Source organism: Scardinius erythrophthalmus (assembly GCF_964197995.2).
Source record: "Scardinius erythrophthalmus genome assembly, chromosome: 24".
NCBI lineage: Eukaryota > Metazoa > Chordata > Actinopteri > Cypriniformes > Leuciscidae > Scardinius > Scardinius erythrophthalmus.
This window is the reverse complement of record NC_138244.1, coordinates 1,709,177-1,734,206: the sequence shown is the minus strand read 5'-3', so window position 1 is coordinate 1,734,206 and position 25,030 is coordinate 1,709,177. Positions and strand designations below refer to the sequence as shown.

At 38.9% G+C, this 25,030-nt stretch overlaps 1 protein-coding gene across 2 annotated transcripts in view; it reads left to right on the top strand.

Annotated features, from left to right (window-relative positions):
* LOC308684486 (ubiquitin carboxyl-terminal hydrolase 12-A-like) overlaps nt 1-25,030 on the top strand; it is a 59,787-nt gene that overhangs the window by 13,991 nt on the left and 20,766 nt on the right. For both annotated transcript variants that reach the window (XM_081355725.1, XM_081355724.1), the window contains exons 2-7: nt 8,010-8,106; nt 8,187-8,305; nt 8,418-8,485; nt 8,779-8,898; nt 23,067-23,156; nt 23,560-23,706. In XM_081355725.1, the coding sequence (XP_081211851.1) occupies nt 8,010-8,106; nt 8,187-8,305; nt 8,418-8,485; nt 8,779-8,898; nt 23,067-23,156; nt 23,560-23,706 (641 nt within the window). The remainder of the gene's footprint in view (nt 1-8,009; nt 8,107-8,186; nt 8,306-8,417; nt 8,486-8,778; nt 8,899-23,066; nt 23,157-23,559; nt 23,707-25,030) is intronic.

Below are 25,030 nucleotides of genomic sequence, written 5' to 3'. Positions count from 1 at the left end.
GAACCAAACCAGCAGATAAAACAGAAGGATAAAACAGACTCAATAAAACATTCTCATCAAAGTGGGGTCAATGTTAAAATTCCTCAGTCTACGGTAGAAATACATTCGCTGCTGGGCTTTGGCACAAACAGCATCAGTGTGTGATTCAAAACATAGCTTACCATCAATTATTGTGCCATGGTACTTGTATTCTTGTACTATCTCAATAGGTTGGCCATGATAGTGAGGGGAAGAGGGGGGCTCTGTTTCCTAAAATCAATAATTAATTCTTTAGTTTTGGATTTCCTACCTGTATTTCCTACTTCTCCGGCAGCAGCTTCTTCAGAAATGTTGAAGTTGTGGAGCTTTCCCTCTGCTATGGGTAATTTTGTTGCTGCTGAAATCACAGAACATTTTTTTTATCAATATTTGTTTACCACTGAGCTAGTTTCAACCAATTGACCGTTCGCAAAGACCCGCCCCCCTTAGTTACTGTCGCTATGTCCGACAAGCTACGCCGTTCTCATGCCACACCATGTTCTCATGCAGTGAAAAATACATCGCGGAGTAGAGAGGAGACTGACAACACGCTGACAGACAGGACAGAGCAGGTTACGTTTGATATTAAACATATTAAACAAAGTCTCACCTTTCAAATTTGGTCATTTTTAAAAAGAAATTTTAACAATAAATACCGTTTTGTTGCTCTTTAATGTGCCGTGACAGATCGCTGTAGAGCATCAGTTAAAGCTGCTCGTGAACCGATCATCTCTTCCTTCTAGTTAATTTATAGCCTCAAATAAACATGAACAAACACAAAAAGGAATGTTGTTTTAACCACAGAAAGGCGTCAGTACACTCCGTTTTTCAAGTTCAAATCCTCCTATGTTAATCTACTAACTCTCCTGACTGCTTTGTCGGACAAAATGGCGGATGGCGAAGTATGATTGGTCAGATCACCTGTCAATCAAGCTCCCTGCGAAGGGTCAATTGTCTCACTAAATGTAAGTGACGTCACTGATTACATACGTTTATGTTTACTTTGTGTAAAATAAATTAGCTCACTTCCAAGGAAAACCTTTACAAAACCTCTCATATACACATAAGAGGCGATTAAAAGCCCAAACTTTCATAAACAAAAGCTCAACCGAGTTAAGTTAACTTTGTTAACGGTTGAGATGCTAACGGACTTTTTTCATATACACAAAACCATGTCTATAAAAGTAAATATTCAACAGAAGCGTATTAATTACAAGTAAGAGAAGTGTGAAGAACAGTTGTGTGTATTATTCCTGTGATTTTGGAGACTAATATCACCTGAAAGCAGTGAAAACAACAGCGAGAGAGGGAGTTTTCCTGCTTACCAGTCGCAGTGGTCCCGCGCCGTTTCCATGGCAACTCTGCGCCGCGGCCCCTCCAGTGTTTGAAAGCGACTTGAAAGTTCACGCGCACGGCCATTGATTAAACCACGTCAAAATCATGCAGCATTTACAAACATCAAGAATTAGAACATTACTTTAATGTTCTCATTAATCTCATTAATATTAAATTATGAATTTTAAAACTGATTTTGGAGATCTATGACTCATTCATAGGTGCAATATGGCCTATGCCCACACTGTACTGCAGTCACTCACAATAATAATAAAAATAAAATAAAAACTTTTGGCTTAGTTATTATTCATTAGTTATTTTTATTTTTGCTAAAGTATAGGCCTACTCCTGGTAAGTGTTAATTCCTTTTATCCCCGGGCTTAAAGTAAAAAGATGTCTGTGAAAAATAGTAGCCTAGTAGACTATAATTTAATTAAATGCATTTATGGTGAGATTACTATATTTTCATGTCAGTCTGTGTTCATTTTGGGTTTTGACCACGAACCATATGCGCTGTCACTTTAATTCAGCGCGTGCAGCACAGGAGAGACGCAGATCGATAGTGCTGAGCATGTCTGAGACGGAGAGCTTATAAGGCCTATTGTGCAGCCTACAGCTCTACTATACATGTTCAAAAATGTATTTTATATTTCAGTAAAAACATATTTTTAAAGGTTTCATTTTATTTAATTCATACAGGGTTCCCACGGGTCCTTGAAATCCTTGAAAGTTTGTGAATCTGAAAAAAATATTTCAAGGCCCTGGAAAGTTTTTGAAAATAAACATACATAGATACAGGTCCTTGAAAGTGCTTGAATTTATTTTGTGCAAGACGTTTTCTGGAAAAAAATCCATATTATTCCTGTGTTATTTTGCCAACACTTTGTGGCCTATGCATTCTAGCTTGCTTGATTAACGTTAATTATGCGCATTTACATGTTACGTAAAGTGTTTCCCACGTGAGGTACTTTGTGTTGTACGTTGCCATGACGTTCAAGTGCACAAAATTACTACGATGGTACCTCAACGTTTGTTGTTGAACACCACATATGTGTCCCCATAAGTCCTTGAATTTGAGGGTATTGGACCTGGAAAGTCCTTGAAAGGTCCTTGAATCTGAAGTTAACCAAGGTGTGGGAACCCTGTTCATAATTTAATTTATACAAAAACAAAACAAAAAAAACATTTTTGTACAGCAGAGCTGGCGCCGTCCCTTTAAAAACGAAATATAGGCCTACTGTTGTTGAGCATGTCTGAGATGCACGCAGAGGTTTAAATTGTGCAGCATACCGCGCTACATGTCTAAAACACCAGCCATTTCTCATATTTTTATCACATAATTTATCAAAATGGTTAATTATAAAACACATTTCATTATTTGGACCCGCGCAAACATAAACGCGACATCGGCCTCCCATATAGTGGGCCGACCTAAGGCCGACGTAACGGAGCTGGGAAATAGAGCACTGACTGTGACAGAGATCTGCCTACGCCTGGCCGACGCCTTTGCGATGTTATAGGGAGGGAGGCCGACGCTCGATGTTGGGCCGATGTCGGCCAGACGTACGTGTGTGCTATCTGGGGAGTATCCGCAACGGATTGAAGCGCGCGTCCGAGTGAAGACAGTGCGGCGTGTGCGCGAGCCACACGAGAAAACACTTTATCCGAGCCACTGATCGCAGCGGCAATGAGCACTTTGATTGATTTTAAAGTCCGCGTGAACCGGAAGTTGCAAACGACTTTTCTCCAGTGTTGTGACGTATTTCCCAGTGAAACGGAATATTGAACAGAGGGCAGGGTTTTACTCTAGCGCTCCTCCTCTCCATCTCTCCCTCATAACAGACTAACGGTTTGAGGGGAGTGGTTAAGCGTTTCCCAACCCAAGCAGTCAAACCTACGTCATCAGAGAAGGGACGCCATTCCAGTGACATGATGGGTTTTAACTTCATTCAGGAGATTTGGGTAACTGCACAACTGACAGATGACTTTGAGCGCACCACAACGGTGTGTGTGTAACCATAGCGACAAAACGACCACCCTGCCGCCCCTGCACTTAAGCGTTCCTACATTATGTCACAACATACGGGCATTTGCCGACCCGGCACCATTTCTGTGGGCATGCTGTGGGCAGAACATTAGAAGAAGCTGAAACGAGTTAATTTCGTGATAAAAAGTGAAAATGGTCATCTCCTGCTGGGTCAATGGATGTTCAAATCGTGCCGCAGGTTCAGTTAAATTTGGATTTTACAGTATACCCGTCATTAGACTTCATGAATGTGAGAAGTCAGAACAACGACGGAGGTTATGGCTGGCGAGGATAATCAGGAAAGAAACTTGAATGATGTCACGTATTCAAAATGACGAGGTATTAAAAACATACAAAAACAACATTGTTTCCACTGTTCGATCTCGCCCGCGCTCTCTCTCTCTCTCTCTCTCTCTCTCTCACACACACACACTCACACACACACTCCATCATTGCAATCTCAGATTATGTCCCTACAGAACCCGCGTACAAAGTAGTTCCGCATTACATTACATTAATTTGCACGTGAGTTTTATTTATTTTTATACCGTGTATATATTCATTCTACTTTTCCATTGATTGCACTTGAGCAAACGTCACCAACCCAACCCTCGGCAAACTGATTGTACGCCTCCAGTGATTTCCACATTCCAGGCTCGGAATTGCTCACGTGTAAAAACTCCTAGCCAATACCAGATAATGGTAACGTTACACATGATAATACTGTATCTGAGGCAAAGCTGCATAATCAGTGCTTATGCTTCCTTCGTTAGCGCATACATCCACACCATTTATGACTGAAATTTTCGCATTGTACCTCTCTCTGTCTTGTGTTAATAGTCTCTTTATAATCTCTGTCTCTTTGTCTCTTCATGATTTTCGTAACATTATAAACAAAGGAATATTCGAAATTTGCTTGTAAAACTTTGTAAACACAGCAAAGATGGCGTCTCCGGTGAGGTCACGTGACATTAATTGGCCTGTGGGAACTATGTATACGACAATTCACCATGACGTCACAACAGTAATAGATGTTCTTCCGGGTGGCAAAAGCTGAGCGCTAGTAAATTGCTTGGAAGGGAGACGCACCGTCGACAGTAAAAATGTAATAAAAATAAAAAATTTAATTAAATATAATGTATTTTTTATCATAATAACAACTGTTTAATGATATAAGTAAAAAAGATAATAAATATGTAATATAGTAGGCCTACACATAATTAGCAAAATACTCTCTCTCTAGCTCTTTTTTCTAGCCAAAATAACGTGCTATAGCCTATCATAGTCATTAAATGGCTTTCCTGAGGTAATGTGACATAATTGTTCTCCAGCTGTTATATCGACCTTTGTGCGGTTGAAAAACACTGATTGGTCGATATTATGTATGAGGAATATACATTTCGGTAAGTTGCGTGAGAAAATGAATGTGTGGCGTGAGAGAGTGTGAAAAGTGACAATTGCGTGAGTCTCACGGTGAATGCGTGAGAGTGGGCAGCCCTCTTTTACTTCAGGCAGTGACTGGCAATGAGTCTCTTCATCAAAAGAGACAAGTTTACTAATACTAGTCTCGAATTTCCCAGACGGAAGATAAATGCTCTGCTGTGATTTTGTAGATGGACCGTTTTGAGAATACACGAAGCAGAGCTGAAGGGCAAGCAGGGTTGGCAGCAGAAATGTGGGGGGGTTGGGGGGATTGGGGGGAGGATATGTAATACAAATCTTAACTAGAATCACATTATAATGAGGTTCCCAAATGTCACACGCCATGCAAACTTGAAGCTGGGTAAAAACAACACTATGTTTTCTATTAAATAGAGCTCATTGACCATAAGAACCAATCAAACCAATCACAACCATTCAACGGCTCTGGAACTAATCAGGACTAGTCACGTGTAATATGCTATTGTTTGAATTTAAACAAGAACAAACTTTTTTAAACATCTTTGGAAAATGTATCTATGATGCATTTCAAATAATATGATGTTGAAATCCTTGTGGGAATTTCAGTTGTACACAGCGTATCACATAATGGAGGTCCGTGTACTTTCATTTGGAATGGAATAACGAGAAATGAAAACCAGCTCGTTTATTCGTTTTTTAGTTTAGTTTAAAAAATGAAAAATTAGATTTTGGCTCGATAATTTTTGGTTTGTGGTTTACAAGTCGGTTAATGGGTTAGATATTTCATTTGCACACGTGGGCGGCGCTGAAACGCCCCTTTCATCTGATTGGTCGAAACGCTCCGCCTTCAGTAAGCTATGAGCTTTTCTTTCTGTCAGGCAGAATAAGAGTCAGCACGAGTGCGGCACTGACAAATGCACTTTAATAAAATAATGTCTGAAACCAACACTCACAATATTTGAAGCAGAAATATGTTGCTGGTCACGTAATTTGTGCTGCTGTGACTTGCAAGCGGACCCAATAATGTGAGCCACACTAACACAGCCATTTTAAAATCAATTGTTAACTTTACAGGAAGCCAATGTACAGTCACTGAAATGGGAGAAATGTGATGAGATGTTATGAGAGTGTGGATTACGGTCTCCAAATCTTTCAGAGGTAGAAACTGTTGTAATTTTGCAACCGATCTCAGATGGAAGAAACTGCCCTTTACCACTGTGCTGATCTGTTTCTCAAAGTTTAGTGACAAATCAAATGTAACCCCAAGATTCCTCACATGAGGTCGAACACTGGCAGCAATAGAATCTACATTAAAAAGAGATGAAGACCTGGAGGGGCAAAAAAAAATTTCACTTTTGCTTTCATTTAATTGCACAAAAAAGTGCAAGTCGCTTTCTGTTGAGCCTTGGCTGTGAAACCAGGGGAAAGCATTTTATCAACCTTGTTTTAATCATGGAAAACTTTTATTTGCTCATCCTGCAATGTTTTTCAGTATCTTGTCATAGTATCTTGTCATAGTCTGTCAGTGTTACCACTTACATTTATACAGTAGTAAAATGAATTCCTATTATATGACATTATTTTGATATATAATACATTACATAATTTTACAATACATGGGATACAAATACTTTTACATTTAAGATTAGTTAAATGGCATTTATTGTCAGCCAAGTTTCAAGAAAACAACAAAATTCATTCATAAATAAAATAACCAATGAACAGAATAAGAACAATAAATGAGGTAAATAATCATAGCGCAGCATGTGTAAGACTAGTTTCCTAGTTAAATATTGGACATGAATGCCCTCGTATTTACCACTAGGAGCCTCGGAGATAATTTTGATGTGGAGTGTCCATATTGAGCAGACCACAGTCTTTAACATGGCTGAGGGGAGAACAATTGATGTGACTGCTATTCTTTATTAGTTTTTCTACAACAGCTAAATCGCCTTGTCTTGTCAAACATAGTGCATAGGCTATTTACATACTGTACTTTAATAATAATTTTAAGCATATTGCATGGTCCCAGAGATACACCCGCTTGAAGTTTCAACTTTGACCAGGTGTCACTCCAACAAATAAGCCGAGTTGGGGCTCCATACTCCGGGCGTGGGGGGAGGGCCGTAGGGAACAACGTCAGTTTAATGTCATAATCATTTCATTATGACGGTGTAGACAACTTCCTTGATTATAACAGAACTTCATGAGACTGCATCATCGCGATGAACTAAGATGAGTGACAGCTTTAGTGATTATAAATGGACCACTCTTTGCACGCTTTCTAGGCGATATATAATCCATTCAGAATTTGAATAAATCTTTTGTTTGTTTTTTTCATGCTTGACCAGCAACCATGTACACGCTGCCAAGTTTTAGGAGCAACATCCACTAATTCATGTATTTGAGTAATTATTATTGTCATGTATGTGTTTCTCCTTCCTCAGAAAATAATACTCTGTGTGGACCAGTGCCACCCTGGCCCTTATGTAGTCTCACCAATGATTTATAGGTTGTTTTGTTTGAAACCACTAAGAGATCTGGGGCCGTTTTACATAACTTCATATCTTCAGTCTTAAAATAAGCTATGATTGAAATAGAATTTAAACTAGTAAGGATGTTTTCGTAATCCAGTCCCAGAAAGAGAAGATATACAATATAGATCACATTCTGTTCTCACACCACAGTTACGCCATTTTATTTTCTTTGAAAATTCCTTGTACTTCTCTGAACATCCTCCATCAATAAAGCAAGAGAAGCTGCACTGACAAAAAACACTGTCTCCGTCCCTGAAACCCTGTGGAGATGTAAATCTCCTGCTAGACAAAAGTATTGATGCCTCACGTTACTGTCTGTGTTTGTCACAATGATCCAGTTTGTTTTCTGTGAGAAACAGTTTCATCTTTAGTGACTTTGTTCACCGTAGTTCACTCATCAATTCAGAATTGGATTGTTTTCTTAAGATGGACATTATTGTCACACATGGGCTGATAAAAGACTTATTTTTTCACATTTCATCTCATTGCTGTTAAAGCTGATGAATATTGGTTGGCTTATGTGGAATAAAAATGCTTTTAGTTTTAGATTTTCTTTAAAGCGTTGATCAGTTTCTGATCTCGATGGACACTCGATGGCTCTGTATGTTGTAAGATCTGCTGGATGTGTTTCTGGAGTTTCTCTGGTCAGCTGGATGGACGTCAGTCCAGTGTTAATGTGTTTCTCATATCAGGATACTGTGGGCTGGAGAATGAAGGGAACACCTGCTACTTGAATGCAGTTCTTCAGACGCTCTTCATGACGAAGAGATTCAAGCAACATGTCCAGAGGTAAAGAAACATCTTTCACTTCCAGCAGTGGAAACAACATGACAAACAGCCGATCAATAAACACTCAGTGTCTTCTGTAGTTTGGGTTCATCTGATGGACACTTGGCTGGAGAGTTGAAGAAGTTGTTCAGTGAATTAGAAACACAACAGAACACTGCAGTTTCAGCAGCTGGAGTCTTGAAGAGCCTCGGCATTACAGGTGGTTGGTCTCTTTATTGCTGTTTCCAGCATTCAGTCAATGTTTCTGCTGATGAAAGTTACTCAGTATAAGTGTTTGATTATTATTTGCTCTCTCTCCATCAAACCCAAAGTTGGTATACAACAAGATGCAGCAGAACATCTACATTCGATCATTGAAAAGACTCCTGGATCCTCTAAGGTAACTAGTTTCTTCTGAATCTATTCAATGACTTTCATAAGGACCATCTATCATCTCACAGCAGTTCAGCTCTGGAAGTGTTTCTCCAAAGAAAGTTCAGGTGATTTCCAGAGATATTATTGCCTCATATTTGGTCTTGATGATCTGCTTCTTCATTGTCTTTACACACTTGCTTCACACGGATCCTTGACTATCATTTGTTGGCATGAGACACAATTAAAGGTTTATCAGCAGTCTAATGTGCTGGATACTGTGGATCATCACTAAAGTCTGATTTCTTCACATCTTTGTAGCTTTTTAAGGGCACTATGAAGACCCCAAAAACATGCAGGTCATGCAGACACAATCCAGAAGAAACCCCGGATGAGGATTTTCTCTCATTGCCAGTGTCTCTTCAGAACTCTCCGGACGTGGTAATCATATCTTTGCTCATCTGAATATGTCTGATCAAATATATCTGATTAACTAATGCTTACTGTCAGTGGTTTATACTTTTGACTGAGAGATTCGTCATTCCCATGATGAAGCTAATAGTGAAAGTTAGATTCATATTCTAAATATTATCTCATTTGTTCTTAATTGCATGTCTTAGCAGAAAACAACAAAGTTTGGTAAAATGAACCTTTAATTCAACAACATATAAAAATAACATTTAATTTAGTTATTTTGAACACTTCATAATGTCCAGTAAACGACCAAAAGCTTTTTCTTATCCAAACAGCGCTCTTTAACCCTCTGAGGTGTGTTCTGGGCCCTGGAGGTGCTCTGACATTTGTGCTTATTTCTATTTCTGAAAGTGTATTACACTTTCATGTCTAAAGTCTGATTACGCTGTATTCAGCACAAACTCTGCTACAATAATATGTGAGCAGCATGTATGTAAAAGTATGTAGTTTTGACAAAATTGTGTTTATGCGTGGTTGGTGGAAAAAAGTCACTGAAATGAGGCCATAAAACGTCTCGGGTTACGACTGCAACACTTTGGGGAACGCCCTTAGCGTAACGCATCTGAAGTATGAATGAAACTAATCCAATCCTTATTGGTGCTCATATCATGACATAATGTGACAAAGGGACGCCGGCACACAACAGAGTTAGCTTCTGCGTAGGGCTGGGCGATATGGCCAAAAAAAAATATCACGATAATCAGTCGATATCGATAATTATCACGATAAAAGTCAAATCTTTATTTCTTTCAAGTTTAAAGGCAGATTTTTGCTCCTAAGTGAAAGTTGTAGAAACCAGAGTCACTATCATGGCAATGTAACTTTATGGTTTCTATGGTATTTGTATGAAAAACAGTAGCCTAAATACATTATTAAATACTGTAATTATATTCCATTAGTCCTTTAATACATTGTCTACATTAATAATATAATACAATTCAATATGTATATCCCACATTTCATGGTGCAGTTAATATTACTAGACTAACGTTACAGCAAATCCATGGTAAATGGTGGGAATTTGTAGACGGAAAAGCCTTCTGACTGTATCGTTGCGCGCAGTGTTTCTCCTGTTTGTCAGCGCTGTTTCATCTGTCTTTAAACTGGTTTAAATCACTGAGACATGTGTGTTCCTCGCTGAATTCAAGCGCTTCTCACTGGATCTCGTGACCGAGACCGATCAGAATAAACGCATCTGCTCTAGTGAGCTCGCGCTGCGCTGCCGTTTGGACTTTGAGCCGAGCGGATAAATGGTCCGTGTGGCGCGCGGTTTAAATGAGTTTCGTTCTGCTTTTGGCGCAAACATTATCGAACATTTATTGACCTCTTGATATCGTTTTATCGAGAAAAATTATATTGCGGTAATTATCGTTATCGTTTTATCGCCCAGCCCTACTTCTGCGATGAAGCAAGTCACTCCGAGGCAGGGGAAGGCGTGGTGGACGCAGTTCTCGCTCCCTTTTTCAGGGAACAAGGGTTACAGTCGTAATCCGAGACGTTCCCTTTCGAGGAAACTTGAACTGCGTTTGGGGAACAAGTACCCACTATGCCACAGCGAGCCCTGCCTGTCCCAGTGTGAAGCTGCGCATTGGCACACTTAGGACGAGAGCACTAGAGTGTCTGGCATAGAAGGAATGTCCAGGCTATAGAATCTGATGAAAGTATGAGGGGTGGCCCATCCTGGCATCACACACTTCTTGGATCGGGGCCCCTGAAAGGAGGGCAGTAGAGGATGCCATGCCTCTGGTTGAATGAGCCCTCACGGCCAAAGGTGAAGACAAGCTGTGCACCTGATAGGCCATAGAGACGACTGAACGACCCAGTTACTGATGGTCTGTTTGGCCCCTTCTTGGGCGACCCGAAGCACACCAGCGACTGGTCTGACTTCCGCCATGAAGAGAGCTCTGACAGGGCAGAGCAAATCAAGTCTTTCTTCATCCAGCGTCACGTGAGGTGGAGGATGAAAAGCCTGCAGAACCGTAGGCCGTGCCACATCAGATGGCATTTTAGGCACATAGCCCGGCCTGGGATGCAAGATAGCCTTAATGTCGCCTGGAGCAAACTCCAGGCACCCATGAGATATAGAGATCGCATGAAGGTCTCTTACTCTCCTCAGAGAAGTAATGGCTAATAAAAAAAGCTACCTTGAGGGAAAGGATCTTGGCCTCAGCCGACTCCAGAGGTTTGAAGAGGGCCTCGACCAGCCCTACTAGAACCACTGCCAGGCAGGAGCGTTTCTAAGTTTTAAAAACACCAGGGGCTGAGCCCAAAACATCAGGGGCTGGGGTGGGTAACAAGATAACATGATTCGATACAGAGAATAATGTATATTTTAGGCCTATATGCAGGGGGCAGACTGATTAAAAAAATCAGTCCTGGCACTGTAGCCACACCAGGCCATATTACCACACAGACACACACATTCAAATGTGAGGTAGTTAGGGGGGTTCGGGGGCATGCTCCCCCGAGAAGATTTTGATTTCTCAGACCTACATATGTGAATTTTAAGGTGTTTGAAGGCCAACATTTTTTGATAACAATAGCTTTAAAAGCCTGTCAGTGGGCAGTAGCATAAATTATTTGTCAAGATAACAGATTCTTAAACATGAGAATGAGGATAAATGTTGAAATGAATGATTCACACTAGAAAATGGAAATGCAAAATGTTTCTGCTTATTGTTGACAATACACAATCACATATTCCAAACAGGAATGGCCTTAAATGAGAAATCTTTCAAGGATTATTTTGCTTAGATGTAAACTTTTTAGCATTAGATTGGTTTCAGCAACTTGTTTCTTTCTTGAGTTAATCAATGTTTTTGGCACTATTAAATCAGTTCAATTAAATTTCAATTGTTCACTCATAAAGACAGTCACTTGTCACCACCTACTGGCTTAATGATGCAAGTTGTGCAAACACAGACAAGCAGAGTGATAGAAACTGTGAAAAGGCTGATGCTGGTGAAATATTCGAACACATTCGAGGACCTTATATATATAGGCTACATATCAGAGTTAAATAGGAATACATTGTAATAATGTTAATCAAGCAGACTAAATCACACGACTGCGCAGCAATATTTAAGCACATTATACAAAGGAAATAATACAGATCTAGACAAATTGGGTTGCTTATAGTTAAAAGAATGTAATGAACGATCATTAAGGCTAGATGTAGGCCTATTTTTCACATTTTTGGTCACGAAATATTTAGTCAGTTTTGATGACTTTGCAATATTGATAAAATGTTAGAATATTAATAATGAAAATTGAGTAGGGCTATGCCAAAATGTGTAACATTTATGTACATTTACATTTTACATTTAGTCATTTAGCAGACGCTTTTATCCAAAGCGACTTACAAATTAGGACTAAATTAAGCGAGTCATCATGAAGAGGCAAAAACAACAACAACGCAAGAAGTGCTCAGAATACGAAGTTCAGGCATTATTCAGAGTAGCATAAGCATGATAAGTGATGTTTCAAAGGGAAAGGAATTTTTTATTTTTTTTTTTTTTTTTTTTATGTGGTTAAGTGCTCACGGAAGAGAAGGGTTTTCAGCTGTCTCTTGAAGGTTGTCAGGGATTCTGCATTCCGGATGAGGGTGGGGAGAGCGTTCCACCAGCAGGGAACTGTGAATGAGAATGTTCTGGAAAGTGATTTTGTGGCTTTCTGTGATGGAACCACGAGACGTCGCTCGTTGACCGATCGTAGGCTTCTGGTAGGGATGTAGACTCGTAGGAGTGAGTGAAAGTAGGAGGAGCTGAGCCTGTGATAGATCTGTAAGCGAGCGTCAATGTCTTGAACTTGATGTGAGCAGCGAGAGGTAGCCAGTGCAGAGAGATGAACAGAGGAGTGACGTGGGCCCTCTTGGGCTCGTTGAAGACAAGACGAGCTGCAGCATTCTGGATCATCTGTAGGGGTTTAGTTGCACATGATGGAAGTCCAGCCAGAAGAGCATTGCAGTAGTCAAGCCTAGAAATGACCAGGGCCTGGACGAGAAGTTGTGTTGCATGCTCAGTTAGGAAAGGCCTGATCTTCCTGATGTTGTGCAGTGCAAACCTGCATGATCGAGCTGTCTTTGAAATGTGGTCTGTGAAGGTCAGCTGGTCATCAAACGTTACTCCAAGATTTCTCACCGACTTTGATGGGGTGATTGATGATGACTCTAGCTGGATAGTGAAGTCGTGCTGTAGAGACGGATTGGCAGGGAGGACGAGAAGCTCAGTCTTTGCCAGGTTGAGCTGCAGGTGATGTTCCTTCATCCATGTCGAGATGTCCGCCAGACAGCTTGAGATTTGTGCAGCTACTGTGGGATCATCTGGTTGAAACGAGAGGAAGAGCTGTGTGTCATCAGCATAGCAGTGGTAGGAGAAGCCGTGTGCCTGTATGATGTGTCCCAGTGATGTAGTGTAGATGGAGAAGAGGAGGGGACCAAGAACTGAACCCTGGGGAACCCCTGTGGTCAGCTGATGTGCTCTGGATACCTCGCCTCTCCATGCAACCCTGAAGGACCGACCTGTGAGATAGGACTCAAACCAGTGGAGAGGAGTTCCTGTGATGCCCAGTGATGAGAGGCTGGACATAAGGATCTGATGATTCACAGTGTCAAAGGCAGCAGACAGATCCAGGAGAATGAGGACTGAAGATTTGGAGGCAGCTTTTGCGATCCGTAGGGCTTCTGTGACCGACAGTAATGCAGTCTCAGTTGAGTGCCCTTTCTTGAAGCCGGATTGGTTGACATCCAGCTGGTTGTTCAGAGACAAGAAGGATGTTACTTGGTTGAAAACAGCTCTTTCAAGTGTTTTCGCAATGAATGGTAGGAGAGAGATAGGTCTGTAATTCTCTACAGATGATGTGTTTAGTGTTGGTTTTTTAAGCAGTGGAGTAACCCGAGCCTGCTGGAATGCGGTAGGGAAAGTGCCAGTCTGGAGGGATGAGTTGGTGATGTGTGTGAGTGATGGTAGAAGTGTGGGAGAGATGGCTTGTAGAAGGTGTGAGGGGATGGGGTCTAGAGGGCAGGTGGTAGGATGACTGGAGAGGAGGAGTTTAGATGCTTCTTCCTCGGTTAGCGGAGAGAAGGAGGAGAGAGGGTTGGCTATGGAAGGGGTCGGTCTGGGTTCCTGTGTGTGTGGAGCTGAGAACTGACTGCTGATAGTTGTTGTTTTGTTGGTGAAGAAGTTAGCAAAATCATCAGCAGTTAAAGAGGAGGCGGGTGGAGGTGGAGGTGGAGGTGGACAGAGGAGAGAGTTGAATGTCTTGAAGGACCAACCCGATTTACAGATCCAGCAGCAGGCCAGTGACAGAGGACGAAGCTAACACCCGGAGCTTCACCCGCGCTTGTTATGAGAAATGGAGGTGGCTGGCTTTATTTGCTTGTTATGCTGTTCAATTCATTGCATTTTGATGTTCATGTCATGTATTTGTACTCAATATATAATCTAACTGGACATATTTGTTCTGTTACAGTTAGTAACTGAAGTGTAGATCACATTTGTACAATTATATGAAAAAAAGATGATTGAAATAACTCTAAAATTTCAACTTTTATCTTTTTCAGGTTTGATTCTAATCATAATGTAACATTATTTGAAAAAACAAAATTTCAGTACAAAAAAAAAAACAAATTTCATTGTTAGAATTGTGATTTCATAATATTTAGATATGAATCCAACTGGAAAATCTTTCAGTTAGTCAAATAGCATATAGTGGAGCTCTATAGCCATCTAGTAGCTAAAATGATAATTTTTTACTTTTAAAACTACATTTTACAAAATATGGGCAAAAAGTTTACACTAAACCATGTAACATTATCCATGTTATCCCCATGAATGAAAGTTAGAAATATGGGTCTTTTATAAAGTGAATTTTACATAAAATGCTGTTTTTTTGTAAAAAGCCTATTCAAATATTTATATATTTAAAGAAATTTAAAATATATCATAAATCTTCCATAAACTGCACAAATGTTGAGTAAAAACATTACACAGTGTAAAATTACATTTGTTTAAAAAAAAAAAAAAATATATATATATATATATTATTCTGTTACAAAATTAAATGTTATTGTCTGGGGACCCCAAAGTCGTCCCAAATGTAGATAAGCAGAGTGTTAAATACCCCCCACCCCCCTGACTTAAAGGAACACACAGACTTTTTGGGACTTTAGCTTATTCACTGTATCCCCCAGAGTTAGCTAAGTTCACATTCACACATACCCTTCTCATCTCCGTGCGTGCCGTAACTCTGTCTGACGCACCCACCGCTAGCCTAGCTTAGCACAAAGACTGGAGGTAAACAGCTCCAGATAGCATACTGCTCCAATAAGTGACAAAATAACGGCAACATTTTCCTGAAATGTATTACCTCAGCCGTGAACATGATTCATGAATTCCATACATCTCTGGATCTCTCCCATCGTACCACTCTCCTTCATAGCGTCATCAAGCTTCGCCTTTGTTATTGTTTTAAAAATGCGACCGCTGGCAGCAAAAATTTACATATTGTACCTTTAACTTGCTGTACGACAGACAGGCACCATTTGCAAACACCATAGAACCTGTTGGTTGATTTCATGGAAACAGACACCAGTGATTTTACCAAGAGATTAGAGGTCGACTGATTCATCGGTTTTGCCAACTGTTTCATTGCTTCACAAAGCCTCGATCTGCCCACCACTACTGGTGGAACTATCGTTATCGGCAAAAATACATACCGATAGTTTTTCCTGGTTGCATCCGTTGCTGGAGCGACTGAGAAGCGCGCGCTGTCATCCAGGGGTGTCAAACTCAGTTCCTGGAGGGCCACAACCCTGCAGAGTTTAGCTTCAACCCTAATTAAACACACCTGATCCAGCTAATCAAGGTCTTCAGGATTACTAGAAACTTCCAGGCAGGTGTTTTTGGAGCTGGTTGGAGATAAACTCTGCAGGACAGTGGCCCTCCAGGACTGGAGTTTACGCAGTAAGAGAGAGCTGAGAAGGGTCTGCTGGCATGATGCAGTACAAGAGCGGCCTCTAGAGGTGTAATAAAACTATCGCTGATGCCTCGTGTTGTTTATTTCGACACGTGATGCTGTGTGCTGCACTGAGAGCACACGCTGTGTGGAGAGCGCTGACATCAGATGCGCGTTTAAAGCACCGACAGCTAAAAGGTAGCCTATGTATACAGTACATTTTGTCATATCATTATAAAGTGATTAATTTGTTGACTAAATGCTGCATTAGTAGAGAAAGAACAGCACAACAGTATGTTTGTTTGCCTTCGAGGCTGAGAGGCCGCTACATTAGTAGTACCTCAAGCGGTTAAAACACTGACAAAAATAAACGTAAGTCCGACCCGAATGTTTAATGTCACAATTGTTACCTCTATTTGCATTAGTTTATATCCAGCTGGTCACTTTTGTGCATTTAATATGCAGAGAAGTTGCATATTTAAAGCAAGAGACTTAAGATAGCAAACTGATATGTTCATACAGCTGACAGAAACATATAAACAAATCAGAAAAGCATTCGATTTTGGTTATTTTTTCATCATCACTTTAACACGTGTTTTGTTATTTTGATTAGATAATCATCAAGTGTTTATAAAATAGAAGCAAAAGTGTGAGACTATACATTTAATATTTATGTCATTTCAGCAGTGGCGGTTCTAGAGGGGGGCCAGGGGGGGCCAGTGCCCCTGTGACAACAAGCTTGGACCCCCTTGTGGCCCCCCTAAATGTGAAGTGTGAAATAATTTTTACAAAACTATTTTTTGCTATCGTTGTTTTTCACATCCGTTATTAGACAGTGGCAACATGGAACACAAATGTAACGTACCCTAGAGGGACTGCTTAAATCGGATCTGCAGGTTTTTTTCTATTCAGAAGTTGGTGGACGTTTTGCGCGAATATTATAGTTAAAGCAAAGAAGGAAATATAGAGGTGAGTAAAGTTATTAATATGTTGTATTTGTATTAAATGGATTACAGAAGTGTAACGTTAGATCAGCTAATCTTAACCTGGCCGTTTGTTAGTTTGTGGCAGTTTTAAAGGATAAAAATGATCAACAAACTCATGGTGCTGAGTATTTTTACTCAAACAGGGATGCAAACAGCGCGCTTTTCTGCGCCTCTTTTTCACGTCAGTTTGGGTGACTTGGGTCTGATTATAATTTCACAAAGTCATCTGAAGCCATTCCATAGCTTAATGTGAGGGACAGAAGTCTATTTACATCATTAAATTAAAGTTTATGGAAACTCGTTTTCCCTCATCTGTCAATCATTCTCCATTCAGTATTCAAACAGCGCGCGCGCCTCGTCCGGTTACAGCAGGATGCATGGTAAAACTCTCTCCAATATGATATATTCACATTATAATGCTTGATCTGTAGATAAAAGGCTGTGGATTTGCATAAAATGACTTTATTTTGTGTATTTGTATTTTATGTTTGTTGCTGTTTTAAAACGACTCGCTACCGTGTGCCTGTTCACACCACAAGGACTAAATCGGCATCAAACGCACAATAACTGGAATTTAAAACTTCACTATGTGAAGAAACAAATTATCAATAAACTGTTGGACAGATATAGGCTACACTAGGATTTGTGCGCTCGACATTTCTTCGCTTTGTGCCGTGAACTTTTAAATGCGCACTTGTGCAGCGCAGCGCTGAACACTGTGACTCCACGTTGCTTTGAGCACATCATGCTGCACCCGCGATGCGCATACGCGCTTTGTGCGCTCTGTTTTGAAGCGTTTCATATTATCATGGTTTTTCCTATATTTTTTATACCTAGCCTGCACAATACATTTAAAATAAGCATAATTTAATTGTATATTATATTGTATGCACTAAAGCTGGTGAAAACCTATCTCAGGTCCACAATGTCAGATGACAGATTAAGCAATTTAGGCGTTCTAAGTATTGAGTCAAGGAGGGCAAAGGCCTTAAATCTAGATGAATTTGCTGAATTTTTTTGCAAAAAAACACAAAAATCGTAGAATACAGTTAATGTGACTGATTCTGAATATGTAATGCAAATCTAAAAAATATAATGGAAATGCAAATACATTGTTGAATGATTGTAAACATGGTATTTTGCCTGTTAATGCCTACAGTGCAGTGCAGAAAATGATATGACAACAATAAGGTATAAATGTAACTGGCCCCTCTAACAGTACAACTGGCCCCAGCTTGACCCCCCCAGTTGAAATGGTCTAGAACCGCCACTGCATTTCAGTGCTCTGGCGTTGTAGATATTGAAGCATGACTGTTTGGATTTATATGAAATGATAACACTTACAATAAAATTCCATATGTAACATTAACTAAGGTTAATAACTTCTGTATAAGGATTGTTCATTTTTTTGTTAATTAACATGTACTAATACATTTTTAAATTAAGGTTTTTATTTGTTAACCATAGATTAATGCACTATCAAACTAACATGAATGATGAAGGTGCAATTGTATTGCTCAAATATTATACCGATCAAATTTTGTTACTTTTTTATTCATTAAGTTGGCTTGAAAAAGAACAGTTTAACAGTTACATTTTGAATGTAAGTGGTTTTATTTGTTATTTAGAGTATTACTTTTTGTTTCAGTTTGAATGAATGTCTTTTATTGGCTTCAATATTTATTCATATTATACATTTATTTCATTTAGCATGTTTTCATGGTTCAATACAGTTTTATTATTTTTATAATAAAGTTCAGCACTGTTTTACTTGGAGTGTTATGTTTGTTTTTATCCAGTATCAATTTTAAAAACTATCGGTTGATTAATCGGTTATCGGCAAGTATGGCCCAACCTAGCTATCGTTATCGGTAAAATCCACTATCGGTCGACCTCTGCAAGAGATCTCTTATTTATTTATTTTATATAAGACATAGGAGGAAGAGACAATGGACCAAACAGATGTCTTCATTCAGCAGCCTTTCCATCTCTTCCTGATTTTCGGACAAAAGAGCTCAGTCTTTATACTACTGGACCAAGGGAAAAAAACTACATCACCAGAGGAACATATACATTACCAGAGGAACATGTGGTTTCCATTAATGTTGGAGTGTATATCCTTATTCTATGCTTGTGGAAAACACTGCATATACATTTCAGTCTCTCCAGCACACAAAGTCTCAGAGTCTCCCAAAGTGTCTCTCTCCCACATCTTCACAAAATACAATGATTACAAATGATTATGAATGTATATAAAACATAAAACAGATACATAATACTACTGATTATGAATATTGATCAAAAGCATGCGCGTAATTTGCACGGGGGTTACGGGGGTCATGACCCCCTCAAAAATCAGATCCAGCTAATATAACCCCCTCAATATCATCACATCATTCAGATTAAAATAAATATGAAATATTCCGAATTAATACTTTTGTTCGTTTTCTTTATTAATTTCATTTGCCAGCAAGAAAGATAGTATCATATTTAAAAAAAATCTGTAATGTACCCCCGCCCACCGCACCGACTACTTGGTATTACCCAACCCGCTTTCTCTACCAAGTTTGTTTAACTATTTTGCGCAGTCGCTGGGATGAATGGTTGGAGAGCATGCTAACGGATGGAAAGATGAAAAGGACACTGAAAGGCAGCCAGACAACGATTTTTCATTGTTGGTCAACACCAGACAAAAAGAGGAAAAATCCTGACCAAACGGAGGTACCCCCTATATTAGCTCAGCGTTTCTCAAAGTGTGGGGCGCGGGCGCGGACCACTGGTGGGGAATAGAGCCATGACAAGTGGGGCGCGACAAACAGGATTTGTGCCCAACTTTTTAATTCCTTTATTTATTGACCATACACTCAAAACAAAACAAAGACACGTTTAAATGTAAGCCTTACTTAACCTTTACACACGTAATTTTAAAAGTTTTTCAAGGCGACCGTTATTGATCGTAGTATCACTTTATGGTTACCATGGAGACGCGTCATTCATTGCTTGTCACACCGCAGCCACAATAGCGCTGAATGACTGATGATCTGCTTTTATTTCCTTTTTTATTCAACATTTCACAAATTTGTTAGCTATAGCAGGATATACAGTGTGTGCAGAATTATTAGGCATGTTGATTTTCTGATCATATTTTATTTCCAGGAACATTTTGCCAATTCCAAACCATATTAATCTTAATAACTACTATTAATTTTGTATTTAATCATGTATAAGTGATATATAATTGTTCATGAAGGCTGGAAATGAAAAATGTCTTATTTTCAGGTGTGCAGAATTATTAGGCAAGTTTTCTTTTACAGATAAAATAAGCCAAAAAAGAGATTTAACAAAGACTGAAAAGTCAAAAATATTAAATCCCCATGAGAAGAATGCAATACTAATGCAATACTAGAGATTGCAGTTAAGGCATGACCATTGGACAGTGAAATGCTCATTGGGTCAGCAGGGTCAGACAAATACAGGTGGAGAAGAAAAAACACATGTTAACTGCAAAAGAATGAAGAATTAAGGTGAAGAATTAAGTGTGAAACCATCAGGAACCCTTTAGTCTTCAGCGCCATCATTTTCCAGAACTGCAACCTACCTGGAGTCTCCAGAAGAGCAAGGTGTCAGGGTCTCAGAGACTTGGGTTAGGCAAAGAATCCTAAAAAATGACCCCCTCTTAATAAGAATCACAAGCTGAAGAGTAGTAAAATACATGAAGACTGTTTTTTTATAGGCTTTATAGACAGACAGATTGAGAGTGACTCTTGAAGGACCAGCACCACGTCCTCTTCTACCACTGTTTGAAGAATTCATCTTCCAGAATACGTTTTAATACGTTTTGTGAGTTTATTTTTAGTCCATCTCCTACCCTGAAGTCCGTTTTGCAGAGATGGACTAAAAATTAACTCCCAAAACGTATTAAAACGTATTCTGGAAGATGAATTCTTCAAACAGTGGTAGAAGAGGATCTGGTGCTGGTCCTTCAAGAGTCTCTCTCAATCTGTCTGTCTATAAAGCCTATAAAAAAACAGTCTTCATGTATTTTACTACTCTTCAGCTTGTGATTCTTATTAAGAGGGGGTCATTTTTTAGGATTCTTTGCCTAACCCAAGTCTCTGAGACCCTGACACCTTGCTCTTCTGGAGACTCCAGGTAGGTTGCAGTTCTGGAAAATGGTGGCGCTGAAGACTAAAGGGTTCCCGATGGTTTTCACACTTAATTCTTCACCTTAATTCTTCATTCTTTTGCAGTTAACATGTGTCTTTTCTTCTCCACCTGTATTTGTCTGACCCTGCTGACCCAATGAGCATTTCACTGTCCAATGGTCATGCCTTAACTGTAATCTCTAGTATTGCATTAGTTTTGCATTCTTCTCATGGGCATTTAATATTTTTGACTTTTCAGTCTTTGTTAAATCTCTTTTTTGGCTTATTTTATCTGTAAAAGAAAACTTGCCTAATAATTCTGCACACCTGAAAATAAGACATTTTTCATTTCCAGCCTTCATGAACAATTATATATCACTTATACATGATTAAATACAAAATTAATAGTAGTTATTAAGATTAATATGGTTTGGAATTGGCAAAATGTTCCTGGAAATAAAATATGATCAGAAAATCAACGTGCCTAATAATTCTGCACACACTGTATATGATATTCCGATTGTCAAATATGTGCAAGTGGATGTGTTTTGTTGTTCAAACACCTTTATAACGATCGCGTTAGTTGAGCTGTATGCGCAACGTATTTTAGGTAACGTTATCTTATTAAAATACCTAAAAAAAAAATACGTACATTATTAGGAATTTACCACCTCCGGCTCAATTTGATATTATTATTATTTAATTTTTTTATTATTATTATTATTTAGTTCTTTTTGCATGGAGTTTGCAAAGTGACAAAATGAATCAAAGCACAACTAAGTTAGCTGCTAACGTTAGTCCACACTTGTATTTTCCCAGTTTCTGAATTTGATGTTATCAGAGGCTAAATGCAAACACACATTTTTTTTTTTTTATCTACTTTTGAGTCTTATTTCATGCAAAGTGATAATATAATTGCACTTTCATTTTCTCTATTTGAAAGTTTTTAATGCTGTTATTTGATGTAAAGTTTTTAAAATGTGATGTTAATAAAATACATTTTAAGAGTTAAACTTAAAGCCTATTTTATTAACATTTTGTTGGGGTGATTGGGGACAGGTGGGGCTCGGAACCCTTTCCTACCTCCGAAGTGGGGAATGGCAGAGAAAGTTTGAGAAACACTTAATTTAACTACTGTGTCATTATGGCATACATAGTCAAGTGAACAGCTGCATTTACATTAAGTAGCCTAAATCAGTAAAAGTATCACAATGTATTTCTAATACAGGAATAATACAAATTAGCATGTTACCTTTTACACAAGAAAATTATTCAATAAATAAATAAATTAATAAATATGCCGCGAGTTTAACCCCCCCAATGGTAGACCCAAAGTTACGCCCTTGATCAAAAGTAATAATAATAATACTAAAAACAATATTAAATGATGAGATTTGAGTCAAAATACAAAGTTCTGTCATGAAACTCTGGATAATGATGGGCTAATAGGTCCTTAACTCAGTCTGCTTGCAATCACATCATTCTCTGTAGAGAATTGGTTCCTGGTGTATTCCTTTCACATTCAAATACTTGCTTTCAGACACCTTCCATCTTCCCCAGCACCACCTGTGTAGATTTGCTACTGGTAATGAATGTATGTATCATATAATTCATGTATATAACAGCAGCATGTCTTATTTGCTCACAGCTACTTGTCCTTGCTCATTACTTGCTCAGCAGCACCAATAACCAACAGCAGATCTGTTCCGCCTAGACTAAACGTGTCAAGATAATCATATCCATTGCAATGCAAAACAGAAATACATACAGTATAATGTCAATTTCCATTTTGTTTATTCATTGTAAAAGTCAGGGAAAATGACATATTTAGAGCTTCTCATCCAATCAACATGTATCTTTGCTCTGTTGCTAATCAAAGGTATCAGTATCTACTATAGAGTTCTATTGAAACACGGCTTCAGTGGGACTCTGATGAATAAATGTCTGTATTTAAATGCATATTCATGTACAAGCACATCACATGAATTTAATAAACAGTGTAACTGTGCTTTATCTTATTTATTTATTTTTAATATTTCTTCCAATGTAGGAAAATGCTATAAAGGAAAATGTTGATCAAATGTGTGGAGAGTATCAGCTGCATTGTTTTCATTGTGAAAACACGACAGTCTGGGAAAAGGCAAGTATATTTCCTACATGTAATATCTGTTATAATGTGAGATAAATTGTGAAATATAGTGTGAATTTGATCCACATTTAAGTAAATCAGTTTAAAAAAAATAAAAAAAATAATAATATTTATATATATAGTATTTTCTAAGCTGAAATACTGAAAAGTTATAAAAACTGAGTCAAAAACGTATTTTTCTCTTTGATTTGTTACAAGGTTCTCTGGTAGACAGGATGTAGTTGTGACATGCTTTGGTTTGGTATTAGACTAGTTAGTAATAATGTTTGCATTTAATTGTTTAATGCTGTATTTGCTTCATACATATTTTGAAGAAAGAAAGCACAACTTACAACTTAACTTATTCTTATTAAACTCTTCCAGTGAATTATGATCTAAATTGTTTTCCCAACAGAAAAGTGTGATGATCAGCCTTCCAGAAATACTGATTATTCAGTTAAGGAGGTTTGAGATCACCTCATATGGCTACAGAAAAAATGACCAGAATGTGATCATTTGTCCTCATATTGAGGTACTGCTATTGTGTCAAGAAATGTTTCAGGTGAGAATGTATTTGTTTAAATCTCAAATCTGTGATGCATTTATAAAGACAGCACCTATTTGAAAATTTGATCTGCCTTTTTCGGAGTTGTGAGATCCAGGCGATCCCCGGGCGCTCATGTACCCCGCCTGGAACAGCCTTTCCTCGGCTAGTCCTTCTGAAGATCGCCGCTAGCTCTGATGTCTCTGTAGTGGTTAAACATGAGATATAATTTGTCTTGTGTATATCTAACGGGCGATCTTTGGTATCATGAATCTATCATTTGTTGCAAATCGTTTTGGCTGAGGACAAAGTGAAGTTTCATAACTGTATACAATTAGGCTATTTAACTTTACCGTTGTAGTCTACTAGAGTACATGTACTCTGATAATCTTCACTGTAATAAAATGAAATATTTATTTATATTTATATATGATCGTCAGGGCTGGACTGGCCATCGGGCATACCGGGCATTTTCCCGGTGGGCCGACTTGCTTTTTGGGCCGATACATCTCATACTCATACATAATTTTTATTATTATTATTATTATATATATATTTTTTTTTAACGGCCCATAAAACTCGTACATCGGCGGCCCATTCGTTTTGTTTTGCTTAATTGGCGGCGCTGGGTTTGTGCTGGTGTAATGCATTGGTCAAAAACTGACAGACCAGGGGCCTCATGTATCAATCTTGCGTACTCCAGCTCTCATGCTCACGGTCGTATGTACTAACAGTGAAATTAACGCGAGAATGTGCGTTCCTCCACGCCAATTTCATGTCTGGCGTACGTACATTTCTCATTGTTTTTGTCCGATGGCGACTCTTACAGGCAATGAAGTGAAGTTGCAAAACATTACACAACAAATTGTTCTACAAGTCTATCGCACCATAGATATCATATATAAACGCTAGATGTCTTAGTGCGCAGTCACTTCCGGCATCACCGTTCGGCCATCTTGTCACAGTGCTCTGTGCATTAAGGTGAATGATCAGCACGCACACAAATCCTCTTATCTCGCTGAAATCTTGACGGATTTACAAACGGTTTGGTTTCTTACAAACGTTATTAACGTGGCTATAATTCCGAATGCTTAAACATGTATGTTATAATTATTCATATGTATGCAGTGTATGTATGCAGTGTCATAACTACATCTCTGACGTTTATAACAAATCAAACCGTTTGAAAATCGGTAGAAAATTGAGCAAGTTATGGTTATTTAAAAGTACATGCACCATTGAAGTAGTGAGCGAGTACACTGTGGCAAGATGGCCGCCACGTGCGGACGTCGACCTCCATTGGCCAGCAGCGCGCACGAGACATCTAGCCTTTATATATGAT